General features: G+C 45.5%; 2 protein-coding genes across 7 annotated transcripts in view; one reads left to right on the top strand and one right to left on the bottom strand.

The window, feature by feature from the left end:
* BAP1 (BRCA1 associated protein 1) overlaps positions 1–22,750 on the bottom strand; it is a 94,571-nt gene that overhangs the window by 18,686 nt on the left and 53,135 nt on the right. The gene's annotated exons all lie outside the window — the stretch shown is intronic.
* DNAH1 (dynein axonemal heavy chain 1) overlaps positions 1–22,750 on the top strand; it is a 220,996-nt gene that overhangs the window by 184,723 nt on the left and 13,523 nt on the right. For 3 of the 4 annotated variants that reach the window (XM_061617932.1, XM_061617930.1, XM_061617933.1), the window contains 13 exons: positions 24–215; positions 689–820; positions 5,436–5,561; positions 5,876–5,995; positions 6,662–6,811; positions 8,496–8,656; positions 9,135–9,360; positions 9,459–9,654; positions 11,089–11,240; positions 12,736–12,932; positions 13,426–13,570; positions 13,856–14,014; positions 22,028–22,159. In XM_061617932.1, coding sequence (XP_061473916.1) covers positions 24–215; positions 689–820; positions 5,436–5,561; positions 5,876–5,995; positions 6,662–6,811; positions 8,496–8,656; positions 9,135–9,360; positions 9,459–9,654; positions 11,089–11,240; positions 12,736–12,932; positions 13,426–13,570; positions 13,856–14,014; positions 22,028–22,159 — 2,088 coding nt within the window. The remainder of the gene's footprint in view (positions 1–23; positions 216–688; positions 821–5,435; positions 5,562–5,875; positions 5,996–6,661; positions 6,812–8,495; positions 8,657–9,134; positions 9,361–9,458; positions 9,655–11,088; positions 11,241–12,735; positions 12,933–13,425; positions 13,571–13,855; positions 14,015–22,027; positions 22,160–22,750) is intronic. The other variant, XM_061617931.1, reaches the window with a different exon arrangement.

Genomic DNA, 22,750 nt, shown 5'->3' with positions numbered 1-22,750 from the left:
CACAAATATTTATGTTTCCATAGCAAGCCCTCAGGGAGGCTGAAGAAGACCTCCAGGCCACACAGAGGATTCTTGATGAAGCCAAGGAACGTCTACGAGAGGTGGAGGATGGTATTGCTCACCTTCAGGCCAAATACAGAGGCACTTTGGCCACAAAAGAGGAACTGGAGATGAAGTGTGATCAGTGTGAGCAGAGACTGGGCCGGGCTGACAAAGTAAGGGATAGAACTAGGATGCACCAGAAGATACACGTGTGGCTTCTCTTCCCGCATTCTCTTCATCAACCCTTGCCTACCACTTGTTTGTGGGGCAAGATGAGAGACAGGAGCAGAGGCTGAATGAAAGAATTGGGTAGAAGACCGAGCTTTCTTTCATTTCACATCTACAGAACTGTTAAAAAGATGCATACAATCTCCCAAGTTGAAACTCAACCTGATTTTGTTTTGCAAAGTCACCCGTTTCTACTGAAAATTATTTCTGTCAGAATGCATTTGCCAAATCCGAACTGATAGTAATTTTGTGGCCTTAATCACAACAGGGAGTCAAGCCTGCTTTTTCGTTTCTCATATCTCAGGTTTAGGGGGGAGGTCCCAGTCATTGTTTTCCTGTGGCATTTTCTGCTGGGGTTTGGTGAACAGGAGCAGGCCTTTCAAATGAAGAAGCTAATGACAATTGCTATTTTCTGCAGTTGATTAACGGCCTGGCTGATGAAAGGGTACGCTGGCAGGAAACGGTCCAGAATCTGGATTATATGATCAACAACATTGCAGGGGATGTGTTGGTTTCAGCTGGATTTATAGCATACCTAGGCCCTTTTACGGTGAGTTAGACAGATATTTTGTTTTCAAGAATAACTGAGCATTGCCTTGAGTTAGTTCTGGTTCAGAATCAAGTTGCCTAAGGGAAAATCTGTTTCTGAATCAAATTCATCCTGCATCCCATGACAACAGGTTAACTGCATTCATGTTATAGCTAAACTCCAGTGCTCAATTTGTCTACTGTTCAAGTGTTAAAATAGCTTGGCCGTACCGATCTTAGTGACTATCTTTTTCTATATGTCTCACCATGATACCTCATATCAACTGAGTGTTTCCACTAAAATATGCCATTCATTTGTGTTATCAATTAGAATAACCAGGATATATGGAGAGGTGTTCTTGGTAGCTGAACAAATTTCACACATGGATTCCCTTCTGTCTTTATGATTTGTTATTCACTAATAAGCAAAAAACCTGGCGGTTTAAGAACGTACCTATAGCCCACATATATTTCTATCAAACTTCAAAAAGCAGGGAAATTGGACAGCTATAATGAATGCACCAGGGGAGCAGGAGACCTGACCTCCTCTCTGAGATATTGGACTGCCCTACAAATTGGTCAAAATGCCAACACAATTTGAGTTGGTCTTTCACAGTCCAATCCACTTCCTGTGTAGCTTGGAAGAATTTGGTACCATGTACCTCTGAGCATATGGTGAGTAGTGGCAACACCTGCCATCTCCAAAGATGGAGAATTATATTTTTGTATGTTGGTGGTGTTCTTACTTTGCTTCTTTCCTGTGTTACTAATGTTTCTACAGAGAATCTAATCTAGAAAATTTTATTTCCCTCATTATTCATCCCAGAAATCTGTGTCAAATTTATTTTTATTAATTTCAAAGCCTTTTTATCGGTCAATGTCATATGATGGTGAAGACAGCCTTTTGTGTTTCAAATTGGAGGTTATGTTCTATTTCTATTTTGGGTGCATTAACAATTGAATCTGAAACTGCAGTTTGATGTAAAATCAGACTGATTCCAATATGTTGCTACTTCAGCAATGATTCTAGCTGTTGGAAAAAAGAGGATGCATGTTTTCAGCCTGCTATGTTTAAATCACTTCATTTAAGGCAAGGTGGGCATGGTCAATTAAAAACATAGAGCACACCTAGAATTTTGCTAGAATATATTTCATCTCCCACTGTTTTATCTTGTGCAAATTGAGACACTCCTCTTGTCCACTGGAGACTATTCTGCAGAATAGTCAGTGCCATTATTCCCCAATTATTTTTGGAGTTTTTTTAGTATAAATTTTGCAAAGTGTTGCTGTACACATATTCACAGAAATAGAAACAAAAGAAAATGCTTTCCTATAGGAAACTTCACTAAAATTGCAAAGGAAATCAGACATATTTAAAGTGACCATCTGAACTATGTCAACTGTCTTAGTAATATTGCTTCCTCCCTGCTAAAACAAGATCAGCACAGCACATATTATGTGCTGTTATTTGGGCTGATTGCAGGTGTTGCCACTACTCACCATATGCTCAGAGGTACATGTTACCAAATTCTTCCAAGCTACACAGAAAGTGAACTGTGAAAGACCAACCCAAATTGTGTTTGCATTTTGACAAATTTGTAGGGCAGCACAATATCTTGGAGAGGAGATCAAGTCTCCTGCTTCCCTGGTGCATTCACTACAGCTGCCCAATTTCCCTGCTTTTTAAAGTTCGATAGACATATCTGTGGGCTATAGGTACATTCTTAAAAAGCAAGGTTTTTTTGCCTATTAGTGAATTTCTCTGCTTTTTTATTCCGGGAGGTAAGAAATGGAATCCTGTGCAAGTTTGCTGAGAATGGATTGATCATTTGTATGCTTATTGAGTTCCGTGGGATTTACTCCCCTGCAATCATGCTTAGGATAGGTGCAACTGACCACAGGGGATGATAAGGGGGGGGAGGGGGAGGGGAGCAGGCGGGAGAGGGAGGGGAGGAGAAGGACAGGTTTGATCATTTGCATGTTTATTGAGTTCAGTGTGATTTACTCCCGTGCAATCATGTTTAGGATAAGTAAAACTGACTGGAGGGGAGGGAGGGCTGGAGTGGGCAGGAGAGGAGGAAAAAGGAAGAGGGAAGGAGAGGAGGAAGGGAGAGTAGAGGGGAAGGAGGGGAAAGGTAGGTCTGATCATTTTCATGCTTACTAGTTCAATGGGATTTACTCCAATGCAGTCATGGTTAGAATAGGTAAAACTGACCATGGGGGAGGAGAAGAGGGAGGGGGAAGGAGCGGATTGGAGAGGGGCAAAGGAAGGGGAAGAGGGGCAGGTTTGATCATTTGCATGCTTATAGAGTTCAATGGAATTTACTCTCGTGCAGTCATGCTTAAGATAGGTAAAACTGACTCTGGGAAGGAGGGGGAAGGGAGAGGAGGGGATTGGAAGGGGATGGTGATGGATAGGGAGGGGCAAAGGAAGGGGAAGGGAAGGGGCAAGAAGGAGGGGAGGAGAAGGGAGGGTGGGTTTGTTCAGTTGCATACTTTTTGAGTTAAATGGGATTTATTTCTGTGCAATCGTGTTTGAAAATGGAATAGACTGCCTTCAAGTCAATCCTGACTTATGGAGACTCTATGAATAGGGTTTTCATGGTAAATGGTATTCAGAGGTGGTTTTACATTGCCTTCCTCTGAGGCTGAGAGGCAGTGACTGGCCCAAGGTCATCCAGTGAGCTTCATGGCTGTGTGGGGATTCGAACCCTGGTCTCCCAGGTCGTAGTCCAACACTGACCCAGGGAAGGGCAGGGAGGGGAGGAGATTGGGTGGGTGGGCAGTGGGCAGAGGGGAAGCCCCTTACATTTTCATAAGGAAAACATTGTGAACAGTATCATTGCTTTTCAACATTTCCCCCACCTTTTTATTCTACAGCAGGCACATGTAGCCTCCCACCCAAATTTAAACCAAAGCTGTCTATGGCCACATGCACACCAGGCCTTTATTTCACTTTGGACAGTCATGGCTTCTCCCAAAGAATCTTGGGAAGTGTAGTTAGTAAAGAGTGCTGAGAGTTGCTAGGAGATGCCCTGTTCCCCTCACAGACCTTCAATCAGAGTGGCTGACTGTTAAACCACTCTGGCCGCTGGAGCTCTGTCAGTGGAATAGGAGTCTCCTCTCAGCACCCTTCACAAACTACACTTCCCAGGATTCTTTGTTTCGCTTATTTTTTCTTTGGCATAAGTTTTCCAGTTCTTGGGCTCTCCAAGTTGGTAGAGCGGGAGGGACATGTTCTTCGTTAATAATGGGCAGAGGAGTGGTTCTTGCTCTGTCAGTTGAACTGGAGCGCAGGATGACTTCTCCCCCTGGAAGAGGAAGCAAAGGATTCTGGACCCTTCCTGTCAGTCCAATGGGAGGTGTAATCCCTACAAGAGAATGCCCTCCACTGCCAACATGAAACAGAAGTTTACAGTAAAAAAAACTTCCATTTTAATGAGTATAAAATGTCGCATATTGGGGCAAAAAATCCTAAACTTCACATATAATTGGCAAGGAAAGAATTCTAGGGCCATGGTAGATAGATCAATGAAAATGTTGACTCGGTGTGCGCAGCTTTTAAAAAAAAAGAAATTCCATGTTAGGGCTGTTATGGGAAAGGGACTGAAAATAAAACTGCCAATATTGTAATGCTGTTCTACAAATCTGTGTGTGACCAAACTTGGAATATTGTGTATCGTTCTGGTTGCCACATCTCAAAAAGGATATTGTAGAGCTGGAAAAGTTGTAGAAAAGGGCAACTAAAATGATCAAGGGCTGGAACAATTGTCCTATGAGGTAAGAAGGTTACATCATTTGGGACTTTTTAAAGGGAAAAAAGGCAAATAAGGAATGGGACATGATAGAAGGGTAGAAAATTATGCAGAGTGTAGTTGATAGAAGTTTTTCTTTTTCTCTCAAAACACTTGAACCCGGATGCAATGAAGTTGAATGTTGGAAGATTTGAGAAAGACGAAAGGAAGTACATCTTCACTCAGCAAAAAGATGGTGATGACCACCAACTTGGATTATTTCAAAAGAGATGCTGACAAATTCATGAAAGAGAAGGCTATCAGTGGCTAGTAGTCATGATGGCTGCATACAGGAGCAACCAGCACAGTGGGGCAGTGCCACAGAACCAGCCTCCTGACACCAGCATCATTGCTGCTTATCACAACAGTGCAGGGGCAAGCCTGGGGCTGCACAGGTGCACCAGCAGGAGCAGCAGATAAACTCCAACCTCACAGCCACCTTACCCTGCCACGGCACTGTAGGTAGCAGCGGCGCTGGCATCGGGAGGGAGGCTCTACAACACCACCTCACTGTGCAGGCCACTCCTCCAGTATTAGAGATGATAAGCCTCTGAATATCAGTTGCTGGGAATCACAAGAAGGGAGAGTGCAGTTGCCCTCATGTCCTGTGAACTTCCATAGGTATGTCATTGGTCTCTGTGCAAACAGGATTCTGGATAAGCTTTTGGCCTGATCCATCAAAGTTTTTCTTACCTTCTTATCACTAAATAACTGCTCCCATGGAGACTACACTGTATGTATAGCTAAGCATATGGGCCTCCAGGCTCTCTTTCAGCATGACAGTTTAATTTAACTAACAGCAGTACTGATTTAATATCAGTGATGCATAATTTTCCTTTGTAGGGTCAATACCGCATTTCACTTTGTGAGGAATGGATAAGTAAGCTTGCATCACATAATGTTCCACACACTAAGGAACCAAACCTGATATCCACCCTTGGAGATCCAGTGAAAATCCGATCATGGCAGGTAATGTTAATAGTGTACACTGACTGAGTCATTCATTTCCATCCTTTGAATAACTTTAATTGATGGGGTTGAATCATAGCTGGTCCTAATTCCAGTTTACTCAAGAAGATGTGAATTGCAGAATAACACAATAGATTGCAAAATCTTGTAGATTGTGTGAAGGGGTTATACTAATGTTGGAATGCCTTGCATGTTGAAGAACTGGCTGCTGCACCTCTCCTCCACTAGCAGAAGTAGTATAAATTATGGAAAATTAAGAGATGTGCAAATGTAACATTAACTGCTAAAACCATGTGTTTTTCCTTCTGATACAGATTGCAGGTCTGCCCAATGATACTTTGTCTGTGGAGAATGGGATGATAACACAGTTCTCTCAGCGCTGGACTCTATTCATAGACCCCCAGGGACAAGCCAACAAATGGATAAAAAACTTGGTGAGGGTTTCTGCTTCTGCAGAGTCATTAGTTAAATTTAGTGGTACCAGGGGATGATTTTTCTGTCTCTGAGATTAAAGGCCTGTTTCTGTAACAGATGTTATGTACATCTCATATCTAAAATTCCCAGTTTACAAACTACAAACACATGTAAAACATTATACTCTTGTTATCTGAATCTCTGATTATCATATTTTTTAAAGTTGTACTGTTAAAAAATATCTTGTACTCTTTCCAGCATGCAAAAGATTTTTGTTTTAAGAATGCTAAAGTAGAAGATCCAACTTCACCCTTGAGCATGAATTTGAAGGTTCCCAATTCTGAGTACTGATTTTGTAATGTGAGAAGCAGTATCAAAAAGCAAAAGCTTAACAGTGCATTGAACTGTTATCATGAAGAAATATTAGGAGTGAAAGTGTTTACTTGTTCACCACACAAATGTTCCTTTTGGCTACTTTCACGCTTCTCTGAATTGAGTCTTCAAAACTTCATATTGGCTCAGTTCTGGGTGTTTGTTATATTCCATTCATTAGCAAAGTGTATGTTTATACGTAGCTTCCACCCCCACCATGTCCATTTCAATCAGTTTTCTGTCTCTTATTCCACAGTCACACAAGCCCCTGTCGTCACCTAAACCGAGTTTCTTTGCAACCTTCTGTTTTTCAGGAGAAAGATAATGGGCTAGACACATCTAAGCTCAGTGATCGGGACTTCCTCCGCAGCTTGGAGAATGCTATTCGTTTTGGAAAGCCGTTTCTCCTGGAGAATGTAGGGGAAGAACTGGATCCAGCTCTTGAACCAGTCTTGCTGAAACAGGTGCTTTCTCATTTATCTGTGTGGTGTAGTGGTTAGAGTGGTTGGACTACGCCCTGGGAGACCAGGGTTTGAATCCCCACACAGCCATGAAGCTCACTGGGTGACCTTGGGCCAGTCACAGCCTCTCAGCCTTGGAGGAAGGCAACGGTAAACCACCTCTGAATACTGCTTACCATGAGAACCCTATTCATAGGGTCACCATAAGTTGGAATTAACTTGAAGGCAGTCCATTTCCATTTTCATCTGATAAAAAGATTAACAGGCATTGGCAACCTTTCTGCAGCCAGCATTGGGTGAAGGTGCTACCCTAGTGCTGGAATGCCTTGCATGCTGAAGAAGTGGCTGCTCCACCTTTTGTGTGAATTGGGAGCAGGAAGGTACAAATTTGTAGTTGAGACACTTTGGGCAGCAGGAGAGTTCTTAATCCTTCTGCTGCCAGCTGGTTTCTCCTTGTGTGTGTTATGTGCCTTCAAGTCGATTACGACTTATGGTGACCCTATGAATCAGTGACCTCCAGTAGCATCTGTTGTGAACCACCCTGTTCAGATTTTGTAAGTTCAGGTCTGTGGCTTCCTTTATGGAATCAATCCATCTCTTGTTTGGCCTTCCTCTTTTTCTACTCCCTTCTGTTTTCCCCAGCATTATTGTCTTTTCTAGTAAATCATGTCTTCTCAAGATGTGTCCAAAGTATGATAACCTCCATTTCATCATTTTAGCTTCTAGTGATAGTTCTGGTTTAATTTGTTCTAACACCCAGTTATTTGTCTTTTTCGCAGTCCATGGTATCCGCAAAGCTCTCCTCCAACACCACATTTCAAATGAGTTGATTTTTCTCTTAAGAACATAAGAAGAGCCTGCTGGATCAGGCCAGTGGCCCATCTAGTCCAGCATCCTGTTCTCACAGTGGCCAACCAGGTGCCTGGGGGAAGCCCACAAGCAGAACCTGAGTGCAAGAACACTCTCCCCTCTTATCCGCTTTTTTCACTGTCCGACTTCCACATCCATACATAGAGATCGGGAATACCATGGTCTGAATGATCCTGACTTTAGTGTTCAGTGATACATCTTTGCATTTGAGGACCTTTTCTAGTTCTCTCATAGCTCCCTTCCCTAGTCCTAGCCTTCTTCTGATTTCTTGACTATTGTCTCCATTTTGGCTGTGCCAAGGTATTGATAATCCTTGATAAGTTCCATGTCCTCATTGTCAACTTTAAAGTTATATAAATCTTCTGTTATCATTACTTTAGTGTTTTTGACATTCAGCTGTATTCTTGCTTTTGTGCTTTTCTCTTTAACTTTCATCAGTATTCGTTTCGGTTTCTGCTAGTAGTATGCTGTTCCCCCTGCTCATCATCCATAAAATGAAGGATAGAGAGATGCTTGCTAGTATGTAGACCAGCTGGGACTGGGAGGCAAGTATGATGTTGAGGTGTATAAGTATGTCTTCTGGCTATGGATGGGTACTGCTAGAGAGCCCAGAAATTCTGCAGAAATCAGGTATTAAATTCTAGCCACACTGGCACCATTGAGTTTTGCTCATCCCAAGCCACACCATCCGTGCGCTCTCATCAACATGAATTTGTTGGTTGGTTATGAAAATCATGATACTCTCTATGATATAACTTTGTCTCTTCTTTTTGCATAGACTTTTATTACCTTTTTGATTTGTTTCCCTGGTATACAGACCTATAAACAGCAAGGTAGCACAGTGTTAAAGCTGGGAGACACAGTGATTCCATACCATGATGATTTTAATATGTACATCACCACGAACCTACCTAATCCCCACTACACACCAGAGCTATCCACCAAGCTTACACTAATTAACTTCACCCTATCCCCCAGGTAACATCAGCTTTCTGTACAATTCACCACAATCCCATGTCAGACCTTGACTACTCCTGTTCTGTTTTTGAAATGTGGACGTCAAGCTATACTGAATAATAACGATAATTGATTTAAGTACATTGATGGCTAACTAGTTGTATTAATTATATGCTGCATTTTCCACAAATATATCTGTGCTCAAAATTAATTTATGATCTTCATTGTTGATGCCAGCAAGTGTTCTGATACTTAAAGAACCTTGGGCTTAAAGTGTTCTCCTTTAATCATGTCAGCTGTTATTTTCCATCTGTAGCTCCAAGTTAAAGACTGAACCCCATCAGTCCTGATAGATTGAATTGTGAATTTGTCTGAGCCCTACTGGGCTTGCAGCTTGTAACTGGGGAAAGTCTAAAACCAAGCTATAATATAATATTAAGGTGCCCTAAGACTGTTTGTTGTTCAAGCTGTACTATCTGAAGTTTATCTCTTTTTACAGTGGTTTAGAGGACCAATTGCTAGGCCAAGTGGTAGCTGAAGAGCGTCCTGACTTAGAAGATGCCAAGAACCAGCTGATCATCAGTAATGCCAAGATGCGGCAAGAGCTGAAGGAGATAGAAGATCAGATCCTGTACCGCTTGAGCTCCTCTGAGGGGAACCCTGTTGATGACTTGGAGCTCATCAAAGTGTTGGAGGCATCGAAGCTAAAAGCAGGGGAAATTCAGGTTGGTGACTGATCTATGCTCCCAATGGAGCTTGTCAGCTGTTCATTTTGACTTAATATGGAGCTATGCATTTTGCCTTGATCTTGAATCTCCTACAGGCCAAAGTGAAGATAGCTGAACAAACAGAGAAGGATATTGATATCACTCGGCTGGAGTACGTGCCTGTGGCTGTCCGCACCCAGATCCTCTTCTTCTGTGTCTCAGATTTGTCCAATGTTGACCCGATGTACCAGTATTCATTAGAATGGTTCCTCAACATATTTCTGACAGGAATTTCAAACTCCGAGAGAGCAGGTACCTCTGATAATGTAGTGTGTGTGATGGGAATTACCTCCCATCCAGAACCACTCAGTGCTTCACATACTCTCATTGACACTCAAGGGACAAAAATCAGATATGTTCTAATGTTCAGAGTTTATAAAGTATTATGTATGCATAGTAAAGTCATTAGGGGTATGATGGAAGTATTGGTAAACAGTTAAAATGGAACATATCAGTGATCAGAATAATGATGCCAAATTGTTCAAAAAGAAATTAAATACAAAATGCTGTCTCCTGCTCTCGCCTGTTCCAGTCTAGACCCAGCTATTACAAGCCATCTCAAAATGAAAAAGTGGTCTCACGGTTCTTCTGGAAGATGCTCAGGCTTTTGAGGGATTGGAGGTTTGATAATGATGCCTTGGGCTCCTTTTGGAGGAAGGGCAGGATATAAATTTAATAAATAAAAATAAATAAAAGTCCTTGCATTTCGAGGATTCGCTACAGTTCTGTGGTGGAATAAAATTGGCACAAAAAAAGCTTTGAAAAGAGTGCACCTACACCTACTCTTTCCAGATCATAATCAGGCCCTACTAATTTACTATCAGAGTTGCAGAACTTTTTTCTTTTGTTGTGCATTATGTATTGTTTTATATTTTACTGATATTTGTATATGAAAAAAGAAATATTCTTGGGAGGGGGAAGAGTTGCAGCATCTGTGAACTCCAAGTTGATCCCAAATTATTCCTGTCTTGGGTTTAGAAATTATTTCCATTTTACCGAATCTGCAAATAGGTGTACCATTTCAGGTGGTGGTGGCAACATTCAGCAATCCAAGCTGTAGAACTAGTATGTAATCCAGAGATATAGATGTTCCTGATGCCATCTGCCCCTTCCCTCACCACTTCTAAATGGTACTGCTGTTAATAAAGCTCTGAATGAGAGCTTTCTTTTAAAGTGCGAACTTCTAACTTGGTATCCTTACCAGCGTAAAGCATCTTGCCATAAATGTTTTTTAATGGTCTGAGAGCAAGTGTGGCATAGTGGCTAGAGTGTTGGACCAAGACCTGGGAAGTCAGGGTTCGAATCCCCACACAGCCATGAAGCTCACTGGGTGGCCTTGGGTCAGTCACTGCCTCTCAGCCTCAGAGGAGGGCAATGGTAAACCCCCTCTGAATACCCCTTACCATGAAAACCCTATTCATAGGGTCGCCATGAGTCGGAATCGACTTGAAGGCAGTCCATTTCCATTTTTCAGACATCCTACCAGCTTCCATATCTTCAAGCAGTGTTCATTGTGCTACTATCAGAGAAGTTGTATGAGATAAGTTTTCGAAGCACATTGCTGCTGGCTTAAGTCCCATTAAATAATGAACTTTCCCTTGACAAAATGCTAAAGACTATGGTACCATTGTGGTTCATTTCCTCCCTCTCACTCTCTGCACTGTTATTGTGACTGCTTATTTTCAGACACCCTAAAAAAGCGAATAGCAAATATCAACAAATACCTCACTTTCAGCCTCTACAGCAATGTATGCCGCAGCCTCTTTGAAAAGCACAAGCTGATGTTTGCATTTCTAGTGTGCATTCGGATCATGATGAATGAAGGCAAAATAGACATGGTCAGTAAAACAACATCCTCAGTCTCTTTTAAGCAAGTATCTGTACAATGATGAACTACAGTGAGACTGCTTTAAATCGAGTAACTATGCACTGTACAACAAACTTGTCTAAAGCATAGCCTGGTGAAGGAACCACCTGTGTTTCACTGGTGCACATAATTTGTGGATATCATAGGCACAGGTACAGGCATCTGGGACACCTGATTAGGCCAGAGTTCCCAGGTGTGTGCCCATGGGTGTTTAAAGATGTATGTATGACAACTACACACTAACTTGGATCCTAACTTTCTTTCTGTGAATGGAACAGAATTCGTGGAATGGGGCATTCCTGTCTCAACTTTCCCTCTGCAGCTCCATGCACTCCCTGAACATCTGCTCCTAGGGCCTGGGTGACCCTTGGGAATGGCGTGTGACATGGGAGGCTGCAGACAGAGGGGAGAAGTGAGATATACTCCCCCCCCTCATTTTTTGTGAGCAGAGGAGTAACTTGGGATCCAAACCATGATATACATTTGCTGCAGAAAACATCAGTGGAAATGTCAGTGTTTCCCACAGCAATTCTGTGGAGCTGCTGCTACAGTGTGTTTCCAGGCATATATTCTTGATGACCCTCTCTCTGAAGACCGTACTGCATTTGGCCATGTTCTTCGTATTCTGTCTCAGGATAGGTTGTTATCCTGGAAGAGGTTGCTCCTCCCACTCACTCCACAGGCAGAGCCAATCTTTGCAGAGTGTCAGCCCTTCGGTTGGAGGAGACCCCACCTCGTTCTGGTCCTGCCCACTTCATAACAGCATGGTTCTTCTGGAGCTCCTGCTTACAAGGCTGGATATTGTCTGTCATCTTTTCCACTTATTTAGGCAGTTAAGGAGAGAGGAAAGCCCAGTCATTTTCTTAGTTAATTCATTTATAATTTAATCCCTTAATTTTGCCAATAAAGGAAAACAGGGAAGCTCCAAAAATGTAAAAAAGTGGGGTGTCAATCACTGTGTTGAACATTTGAAATTCTTGATTTTTTTTTAGCTTGTCTCTTTTCATGTTTCATGATAAACTTTTGCCCTGGCATATCTCTTGATAATAAGGTCCTGCGGAGAATGAACCCCACTCTTTACATTGTTTGAATGTAAAGTAATCCCCATTACGTTTAATAGGGCTTACTCCAAGGCCAGTGTGCAGATGATTGTAGCCATCATTATAATCTTAGGAGGGAAAACCAGTCGTATGTACTCCTGGTCTTTAAGCTTTTGTGACAAGTGCAGAAGTAATGCATATCCTCCTAAACAGATCTTACAGAAATGATGATTGCTCCTGACAATTCATGATACTGACTGGTCCCTAGTCTTGAGTCTTTAAACATTTTTGACAAGCCTACCATCTATGGGCCACAGAGGTGAACATCTCCATATTCTGACACTAGTGGCTACAGTTCACAGAAAGAAAAATGACAAGCACAAGACCTAATTTTTCCTTCATATTCTTTATGATTTTAACATACAGGATGAATGGCGATATCTTATTTCTGGTGGTGCAGTTAAATCCATGCGAGATAATCCAGCTCCTGCATGGCTATACGAAAGAGCATGGAATGATATCTTGGCCTTAACCAACCTACACAATTTTCCCGGCTTTGCAGATGATTTTGTGGCAAATCTGCCTGGCTTCCGAGCGATTTTTGACAGCGCTGAACCTCACAGGTGACTTCCCCTTCAGTCCCCAATATGGTTATGGATACTGATTTTTGCATGACTCAGCCCTGCTCCACCCATCATCTCTCACCCCCACTGCTTGTCAACAATAATTCTATGCAGAAAATTTCTAGAGAGATGTTACTGACTTTGACACACCTAAGAACATAAAAGGAGCAACCCTGCTGGATCAAGCCAAAGGCCCATCAAGTCCAGCATTCCGCTCTCACAGTGACCAACCAGATGCCTCTGGGAAGCCCACAGGCAGGGCATGAGTGCAAGAGCACTTTCCCACTTGTGCTCCCCAGCAACTACAATTGAGAGACATACTGCCTCTGACATTGGAGGTAGAGCATAGCCATCTTCTGATTTGTCGCAGTGACTGAACCCATCATAGTTGCCATATGAAAGCCACTCTAATAGGCCTGTCTTTTAATCCTGTGTCTGTCACACTTTCAGTATAAAATGTGCAAACCTGAGATAGCCCTTTCCTCTCTTTCAGGGAGCCTCTGCCCGGCAAGTGGAACAGCAAACTGGATTCCTTCCAGAAGTTGCTTGTCCTGCGTTGTCTACGAGGGGACAAAGTCACCAACGCAATGCAGGACTTTGTGGCTGCCAACTTGGGGCCGAGCTTCATTGAGCCACAGGTAGCTAGCAGCCGTTGTGCATGGGTGTAGCAGCAGGGCGAGGGAGGGAGGGTGAGTGGATGGCAGAGGTTACAAGAGCAAGTATCTGTTTGACAAGACTTATCACCTCATAGTGTTGTCCTGCCTCTTTCTTTCTCTGCAAATTTCACATATAGCCACAGCCTTATTCCCCACAGTAGACAGGAAAGCATAAGAGGGGAAGGGCTGTGCACTGACTACAAGCAGATCTCTTCTCCGTTGTGAGCTACTGGGTCTTAAAAGAAATATCCCTTTTTCTCATTTCAGACTGCCAACCTCTCTGTGGTGTTTAAGGAGTCTGCTTCTACTACCCCTCTGATCTTCGTCCTCTCTCCAGGCACAGACCCAGCTGCTGATCTCTATAAATTTGCTGAAGAAATGAAGTTTTCTAAGAAACTTTCTGCTATTTCTCTTGGCCAGGGACAGGTAAGAGCCCAACACTGAGGCACACAGCCCTTAAAGCTCAACCTGTTGTTATTCATTGTCCTGTAGCTCTTCTAATGTCCAGGGTGGTTTTCTGGGGAACTTTGTGAAGTTCATTGCCATCTTTCAAATGGATATCTAAGTGAAAGAGCAAGGGATATGTCCAAGTCCACCACTGAGTTTTCATGTCCGAGTGGAGAGTTTGACCTAGGTGGGATTTGAATCTAGCACTTCCAGAGCCCTGTCCGCCCACAACAAAGGCAATACCCTCCCCTCTAGTCTAGTGCTGCAAGCTTGTTTTATACGCTTTCCCTCCTTTGAGGAATTATGAGCAATAACACTCTACTCTAATCCACAAAAGCTTATGTTGTAATTTGTTAGTGCCACAAGCTTCTTTGTTGTTTTTGCTCTCCTGCAGTAGTCATTTTTTCATCTCAAATGTTTGCGAAACATCCCTTTACTGTTCAAGAGATATAACCTTTAAGAACCTACAACTCTCTCAGTGGCCATCAAACCTCTAAGTGGGGAACTGGATACCAGCTTATCTCCCCCACGGCACCTGTCAGTCACCTGACGGCACAATATCAGGTAACCCATTTTTACATAGGACTATGCATAGAAGCCCTAATGATCAACTGATCATCGGGTCTCTGCGCAAAGTGTTATGCAAGCCCTGATAACCAACATCGTTTCCTATCCCACATCTGATGTCATAATGTATGACACATATGACCTAATGTCATAACATATGACATTAGGTGTAGGTCAGGTGGATGTGGCTTGGCCAAAACTGCCTCCCAGACTTAATTAGGCTCACAGCCCAGAGATTCCCCAGTGCTCCTCTAAGTTGTTGAGCACAACTTCTTCATACTAGAGACAAGATCCACATTTTACACTTTTTTGTGGCAAAATTCTCATTTCTCTCTAGAACTCTCTCCCTCATGGCTTGTTAATCTTCCCCAGTCAGTAACCAGAAAATCTGGGTGAGGTGGGGTGGGGCTATGTACTTTATAAGAGTGCAGGAGGGAGAAAAGAATGTGGGGACATAAGACACAGTTTTCTGCCTCTTCTGTGTATACTTGCCGTTAACTAGTATCTAACAGGGTTGCATGAAGATTTCCTTGGAATTGTTACTCAGTGGAAATGCATGAGGATTTCAAAGGGTTTTCACAATGGCAAATATTAAGGAAAAATTATGTACAGTGTAGAGTATAAGTTGGCTAAGGGTACTCATGAATAGTAGGTAAGCACAGGTAGCCTGCCATCAATTTGGGCTTTACTGCCATCTAGCGTCCGAAGGCAAGAATGCACTCGAGTTAAAACCTGGGCCTCGGGCCCCTCCCACTCCAGTTCCATTCTTGCCTTCGTCCGAAGAACTTGGATTTCCTGCATGCGTAGCTAAGTTTCTCTTCCTTCTGATATTTGCTGTTCCCTTTGTTTCCCCCCCTTTTTTTTTGGTTTTGGGAGTGTGTGGGACCTTTCTGTTTGTTTTTTCCCTTTCTGGTGTTTTTCCTTACTTTTTACTTTTTCTTCCGTTTTTGGTTACAGCATGGTTGTTTCCCTTTTTGTTTGGGGACGCGCGGCTGCGGCCTCCCTTAGCAGCGGCAGCTGCTCCTCTCCTCTCCGGGGGATCCGCGGCTGCGGTTCTCCCCCCTCCCGGGGCTGTTTATTTTGACACAGGGTAGCTCGCGGCTGCGGCTCCCTCCTCGACCTTCCTCCCATGCCGGCTCCCAGCCAGTGTTTTCGCCTTCTTACCAGGACCCAGCAGCTCTTTTTCCCTGGCTGGGCTGCTTCTCCCGGCCTCCGTGCCTCGTAAGCGGCATTTTTTGTTTCCGCCTCGCCGCCACGGTTCCTCCGGCGGCGCATAGTCCCGTGGAGGCTGCATGTTCGGCCCTAGCCGGCAGCATTTTTGTTCCAGCGGCCAGTTAACCCCTGCTGGGGCCTTTTCTAGGAGGCCTGGTTGCCGGTCCTCCATTCGTTTCTTAGTTTCGTCTTTGTTTTTTGCCCTTTGCCTTTTGTTTTTTTTACTATCTGTTTTTAATATTTCACCTGTATTTTCTCTCCAGTGTTTTTTTTATAACGTTGCAACACCCGCTACAGTGGAGAGCCCCACACTTTGAGTGAGTTGCGTTTTTTATGATACCACGCCTTCCCCATTGTGTGTGTGTATCTATTTAAGTGCACTCAAATGTGTTACACGCTAATTTTTTCTGTGATATTCGAGTCTCTTTGTGCACATTGGCGGTACCGCACCTTCCCCATTGTGTGTGTGTATTTAGCCTTGGCCACGCTGCATTTTTTCAAAAGCAATTTTTTCCTGGCAGTGTATTGTAGCGGTCTCGCACCTTCCCCACTGTGTGCGTGTACTTAGCTTGTGGCCAATATTGCAGCTTAACATACTTTTCGTGGCTCCCTTCAGGGCGATATTCTCCTGTTGGACAGTTCCCACTCCCCCCTTTTTCGCAGTGCCATAGTGAACAAGGTTTTTTCTCTTGGCACCTGGAGCTCCATTGCACAACCTACTTCTCATCGCCTCACAGCATATGAGTGTTACCGCACCTTCCCCATTGTGTGCGTGTATCTAGACTCCACCATGGCAGACCAGCAGCCGCAGGGGGCGCAATCCGCAGGGCCAAGTCACCAGCGCATCGCCTTACCTCAGCACAAGCCTGCTAAGCGCAAACACTCTAAGGCCTTAGCCAAGACTAAACATTTATCTGACCACGGCGCTTCCAAGAGGGGCCGTTATGTTTCAGCTCTGTCTTTAGAGAAGCTTGCTCAGGAAACAGTACCCACTCTCTTTCAATCTCCCTCTGGGTCATCAGAGGATGAATTTGAAGGCTTCCCCAGTCAGACTCCACGTTCTGATGTTCCTCTGCTTCCTCCGACTCCTCCAGTGCAGTCTCTTTTGCCTACACAAGAGCATTCTGTGCCCTCTGCTCCTCCTTCAGGGCTACACTTGACTCCGGAATTTCTGTTACAGCTGCGAGAGGTACTAGGGTGTCTCTCCCAAGCCCAACCTCAGCCCCAAGCACAGTTGTCGCCTCAGCCCGGAGTTTCACGGCAGTCCACCTCTGCACGGCAACTGAGTTGTTATGATGATGTCCCTCCCTCCTCGCCTAATCCATTCGATGTTTCTAGGGGCAGACTTGGTGGCGACCCCTCAGAGATGCATGAATACTTACCTTTCCTGCAGGCTGATCCTTATGAGTGGAGTGGAGAATCTGATCCAGATGAGGACTTCTCCTATCGCCTCTTCGACTCTGCTGATTATTCCCCACTTTCACGCAGGGTAATGCACACCCTTCGCATTCAACCTGCTCAAACGCAACCTACTGCCCCCCCAGTTAAGGGCGCTAGAGTTCTAAAGTTTCCCAGATCTGTGGATCATTTTATCCCTGTGCCAGATCCCATCAACAAACTAGCCAGGGATGAATGGGCCCATCCCTTGCGCCCATGTCGCTTCTCTCTGTTGGCCAACAAACTACCCATTGGCCCCGGAATCTATGTCTTTCCTGAACGTCCCTGGGGTGGACCAGCCAATCTCCGATCTCGTTTCTCAATCTCTCCTTCCTAAAGAGGGAGAATCTCAGCTCAAAGACCCCTCTGAGAGGCGGCTTGACTTCGTACTACACAAAAACCACGAGGCATCTGCCCATTCCATCCGGGCCTCTGCTGCCACCTCCATCTTCTCACGCACATCCGTGATGTGGCTCGATGACCTGTTGGACAATCCTAATCCTGACCCAGCCAAATTGTGTAAAAGCCTACTTAAATTGCATAAGGCTGCTGCCTTCATGGTTGATGCCACTTTGGATGTGACCCACCAAGGAGCACAGGCCCTGGCTGCTGAGATAGTCGCTCGACAAACCCTATGGCTATGACATTGGGATGCCGATGCTGCCGCCAGAACTAACCTGTCCATGGCCCCATACTCAGGCTCTATGCTCTTTGGTGACGACGCTCTTAAAGCGGTCCTGGTTGACCCCAAGGACAATCAAAAACCTACCTTGGCCACAGTCAGAAGGGAGGACCACAGACCTTTTTGGCGATTTACTCCCTACCATTCCTTCCAGCCCTTTCGGGGGGTGCGGCCTGGTGGGCGGGGACGAGACGCCAGGCCCACAGACTTTCACTCCTCCAGGGCACCCTGGCCCAGACAACATTTCCAGGTCAGACCCCAATACCAAAGCAGGCAAGCCTCCTCCTCTTCTTCTGGCAGAGGAGCCCGTCAGCGCAGGCAGTTCTGATGCCATCCCCATGGGAGGCAGACTGTCCTTTTACGCAAGTTCCTGGCTGGTCCTGACTCACGTCTCTTGGGTCAGGGTCATCTTCACCCAGGGTTACAATATAGAATTTTGGCGGAATCCCCCGGACAGAATCTGCCTCTCCCCTGTCTCCAAGTCACGCAGGATAGTTATGCAGGATGCTCTACATCATCTACTCAGCATAGCCGCTGTAGAGCCAGTACCACCATGCGAAAGGTTGCAAGGCATCTACTCCGTCCTCTTCGTGGTCCCCAAGCAAGACTCTTCTTGGAGGGCGGTCTTAGACCTCAAGTTTGTCAACTGCTTTGTCAAGTACCGCCGCTTCAAGATGGAGTCCCTGGCCTCTATTGTGGAAGCTCTGCAACAAGGGGACTTCCTAGCATCCATCAACTTGAAGGACGCCTACTTACACATTCCAATCTGCCCGGCTCACAGACGTTTCCTCAGGTTTTCCCTTGGCCAACACCACTTCCAGTACCACGCCATGCCATTCGGCCTTACATCGGCTCCTCGGGTCTTTACCAAGGTGATGGCCACCATGGTAGCCTTCCTTCGCCTACAGGGGGTCCATATTTACCCCTACCTGGACGACCTTCTCCTCTGAGCGTGCTCCCGGGACCTGGCCGAAAGACAGCTCCAGTTCACTCTAGATGCCCTAACTTCTCACGGCTGGCTGGTCAACGTCAAAAAGAGTCATCTTCAGCCAACCCAGCACCTCCTGCACCTGGGAGCCATACTGGACACGTCTCTAGCTATGATCTTCCTGTCGCCAGACTGTATCGCCTCCATCACAGCCATGGCGACCTCTCTGAATCATCGCTCAAGGGCAGATGTCATGCTTCTGGCACAGATGCTCGGGACACTGGTCTCCACCATTCATATTGTTCCGTGGGCCTGACATCACACGAGACCGTTACAATGGGCCCTCCTGCCCTTTCAGACGGACATTGCCAAGTCCAATCACTGTGTGATTCCGCTGGCACCCTCTCTGCGGGCCTCATTCCGCTGGTGGACAGTAACGGCACACTTCAGCAAGGGTACGCCCTTCCGGGAGCCTGTCAGGGACATCATCACGACAGATGCCAGCCTATCAGGCTGAGGAGCCCACTGCAATGCCAGCTTTGTCCAGGGAGTGTGGTCCCCAGCAGACCTCACTCACAACATAAACTGGTTGGAGCTCAAGGCAGTTCATCTTGCCCTTCGACATTTCCAGCCACTGTTCTCCCTGCAGCACATGCTGATCCGAACGGACAACATTTGCGTAAAATCTCATCTCAACAGGCAGGGGGGGACCAGGTCCAGAGCCCTTCAGGCAGAGGTGGCCCAAATCTTCGACTGGGCCGAAAAACACCTACTATCTATACGGGCGGAACATCTCAGCGGGCTGCTGAACGTCACCGCTGATTGGCTCAGCAGGCAGCATGTACGTCCGGGAGAGTGGAAGCTTCATCTGGCAGTGTTCGACCTGCTCCAGCTCTGGTTCGGCGCCCTCTCAGTGGACCTCTTCATGTCGAGCCACAACTGCCAACTGCCTCGCTTCTTCTCGAGGTACCTGGAGCTGACGGCGGAAGCAGTGGATGCGTTGATGGCACCTTGGCCAGACGGCCTTCTGTATGCCTTCCCCCTGATCTCCTTGCTGGGCAAGACACTGATGAAGCTCCGGCACAAGGGAGCTCGGCTTCTCCTGATAGCTCCATATTGGCCTCACCGACCTTGGTTCTTGGATCTTCTCTCTGTGTCAGTTGTGGATCCCTGGACCCTTCCTGTCAGGCCGGATCTTCTCACTCAGGGACCAATTTGGCACCCGGACCCGGCCTGGCTGAATCTGACGGCCTGGCTTTTGAACGGCGGCAGCTGACCGCTGCGGGACTTTCCCAGGGAGTAGTGGATACTATTCTAGCATCAAGACGACTGTCGACAAATCGCATTTATCGGAGTATGTGGCGTGCATTTTCAAAATGGTGCACCTCTAAGGACTTCCCAGCTTCTCAAGCCACTGTACAGCACGTTCTCCAGTTCTTGTACAGAGGACTGATTAGGGGACTGCGGCCGAACACCCTGCATCACCATGCTGCCACCATCTCTTCAATTTTGTCCATCTCCTCATCGACTGCCCCTTTGGGTGCTCATCCACTCATCAAATGTTTAAGAGGAGCCACCCACCTTTCACCAGCTGTGTGCCACTACTTTCCTTCCTGGAGCCTCTCGAAGGTCCTGCATGCCTTACAGCGCCCTCCGTTTGAACCCCTTGCCTCAGTGCCTCTCAGACTGTTATCCTTCAAGGTCCTGTTCCTCATTGCCATTACATCCGCAAGACGGATCTCAGAACTACATGCCTTGTCTTCGGCCCGTCATCTATGCATTTTTCATAAGGACTCCGTGGTCTTGAGACCAGACCCATCCTTCTGCCCCAAGGTTAACTCCTTATTCCACTGTAGCCAGGACATTGTGCTTCCGTCGTTCTGCCCGGACCTGGTACGTCCCCTGGAAAAGGCCTGGCATTCGTTGGATGTTCGGAGAGCCCTCAAACTTTACCTCTCTTGCACCCAAGACATTAGGCAGGCGGAATCTTTATTTGTATCCTTTCACCCTAGGACCTTGGGGAAAAAGGTCTCCAAATCCACATTGTCCTGCTGGCTGAGGGCCTGCATTGCCTTGGCTTATCAGTCCCTTAACCTTCCAGTGCCAGCTAACATCACGGCCCATTCTACCAGATCAGCAGCCACTTCGGCTGCATTTGTAACTAATGCACCCCTTGCAGACATATGTAGAGCTGCGGTTTGGTCTACCCCTAACTCATTTGTGAAGCATTATAAGATCGACCGATATGCTTCTGCTGACGCCTTTTTCGGGAGACATGTCCTCCAGCATGTCATTTCTGAATAGTAAACTGTGCGTAGTCCCTCCCGATTATGGGGCTGCTTTGGTACATCCCAAATTGATGGCAGGCTACCTGTGGAAAATGGTCCATTGGACTCACCTGAAGGGTGATATTCACAGGTACGCCTGCCATCACGTCCCTTCCTTGTGGGGGTTTCTGGTTGCTTGGTTCCTCTATTTGCTGTTTCCCTCAGTTAAAACCTCTACGCTTAGGTTGCAAGCTCTGTGTTCTCCATGTTTCCATGCCTTTTCTTTGTTTTTTCCTTGCTGTTTGGGCCTGTGGCCTCTCTTCCTTTCAGATATGCCACTTCGGACTCGTCGCGAATGAAACTGGAGTGGGAGGGGCCCGAGGCCCAGGATTTAACTCGAGTGCATTCTTGCCTTTGGACGCTAGATGGCAGTAAAGCCCAAATTGATGGCAGGCGTACCTGTGAAAATCACCCTTCAGGTGAGTCCAATGGACCATTTCAAAGCTAATACATTCTACAGTATGGAACCCATATGAACAGAAACCACAATCTCTGCTCTGAGTCAGTCTGCGTTTGAACTACAAAAATAAAAATTCTGTGCCAAGGTAACTCAAATTCCTGATAGAAACCTTTTCTGCTCTGAAACCCCACTTCCTAACTAATTGAAGTAGTGCTCCATTCCACCACCCTGGCTCCTTAGATTTCATCAAGCACCACACACACCTTTTCAGACTAGCCTTTGCTGTCATGGTTTTTTTGAAGAAGAAAAAAACTAAATCAGATTGGTTCGTTTTTTCCCCCTGTACCTAATTCTATGTTGGCATAGTATAATCACAGATTTGAGAAATACACAAAAACCTGAACTGTGGCTGATTGTGCCATTCTGTGTTGTTTCTTAGGGCCCTCGTGCAGAAGCCATGATGCGCAGTGCTATGGAGCGTGGGAAGTGGGTCTTCTTCCAGAATTGCCACCTGGCTCCAAGCTGGATGCCCTCTTTGGAAAGACTCATTGAAGGCATCAACCCTGATAAGGTGACACACAGATGTACTTGGACTTTTGTCTTTAGGCTCTCTTTCTCTTTAGTAATTTAATGCCAAAGTCCTATTACATGTTGTCTAGGCGCAAAGACTCCAGTCAAATCCTGTCTGTCTTGTTTCCAGAGCAAAGACTGTTCACTTTTCAGGGAAAGGGGAGTTTCACTCACTGATTGCCAAAAGTTTACATTTTCAGCAGAAACAATAAAGTTTTCCCGAGCTCTGTCTGTAAATATTTATAGGTATCCATTGCAAAACTATCAGAGTGATAGGACAGCAAGAGTTAGGCACAGTCTCTTTCTAGAACTTGCTACATTCTTTGCAAAACCTCCCTATGCTGCTAACAGGAAGCTGCGTTAAACAGGCAAAAATGGATTAGTTGTAGAATCTAGACTCCATATTAGAATGAGTGCAAGATGAAATCTTATGTGTTTGTTGTTTCCATAATGGAACTCGCAGTACACCGCTATAGAACACTATAGAACAGATGTGGGGAACCTTTGACCTGCCAGATGTTGCTGAACTACAACTACTATCATCCCTGCTTATTGGCCATGCCAGCTGGGGTTGATGGGAGTTGTAGTTCAA

This window comes from Rhineura floridana, chromosome 3, assembly GCF_030035675.1.
Source record: "Rhineura floridana isolate rRhiFlo1 chromosome 3, rRhiFlo1.hap2, whole genome shotgun sequence".
Classification (NCBI taxonomy): domain Eukaryota; kingdom Metazoa; phylum Chordata; class Lepidosauria; order Squamata; family Rhineuridae; genus Rhineura; species Rhineura floridana.
This window is presented reverse-complemented; position numbering and strand designations above follow the sequence as displayed.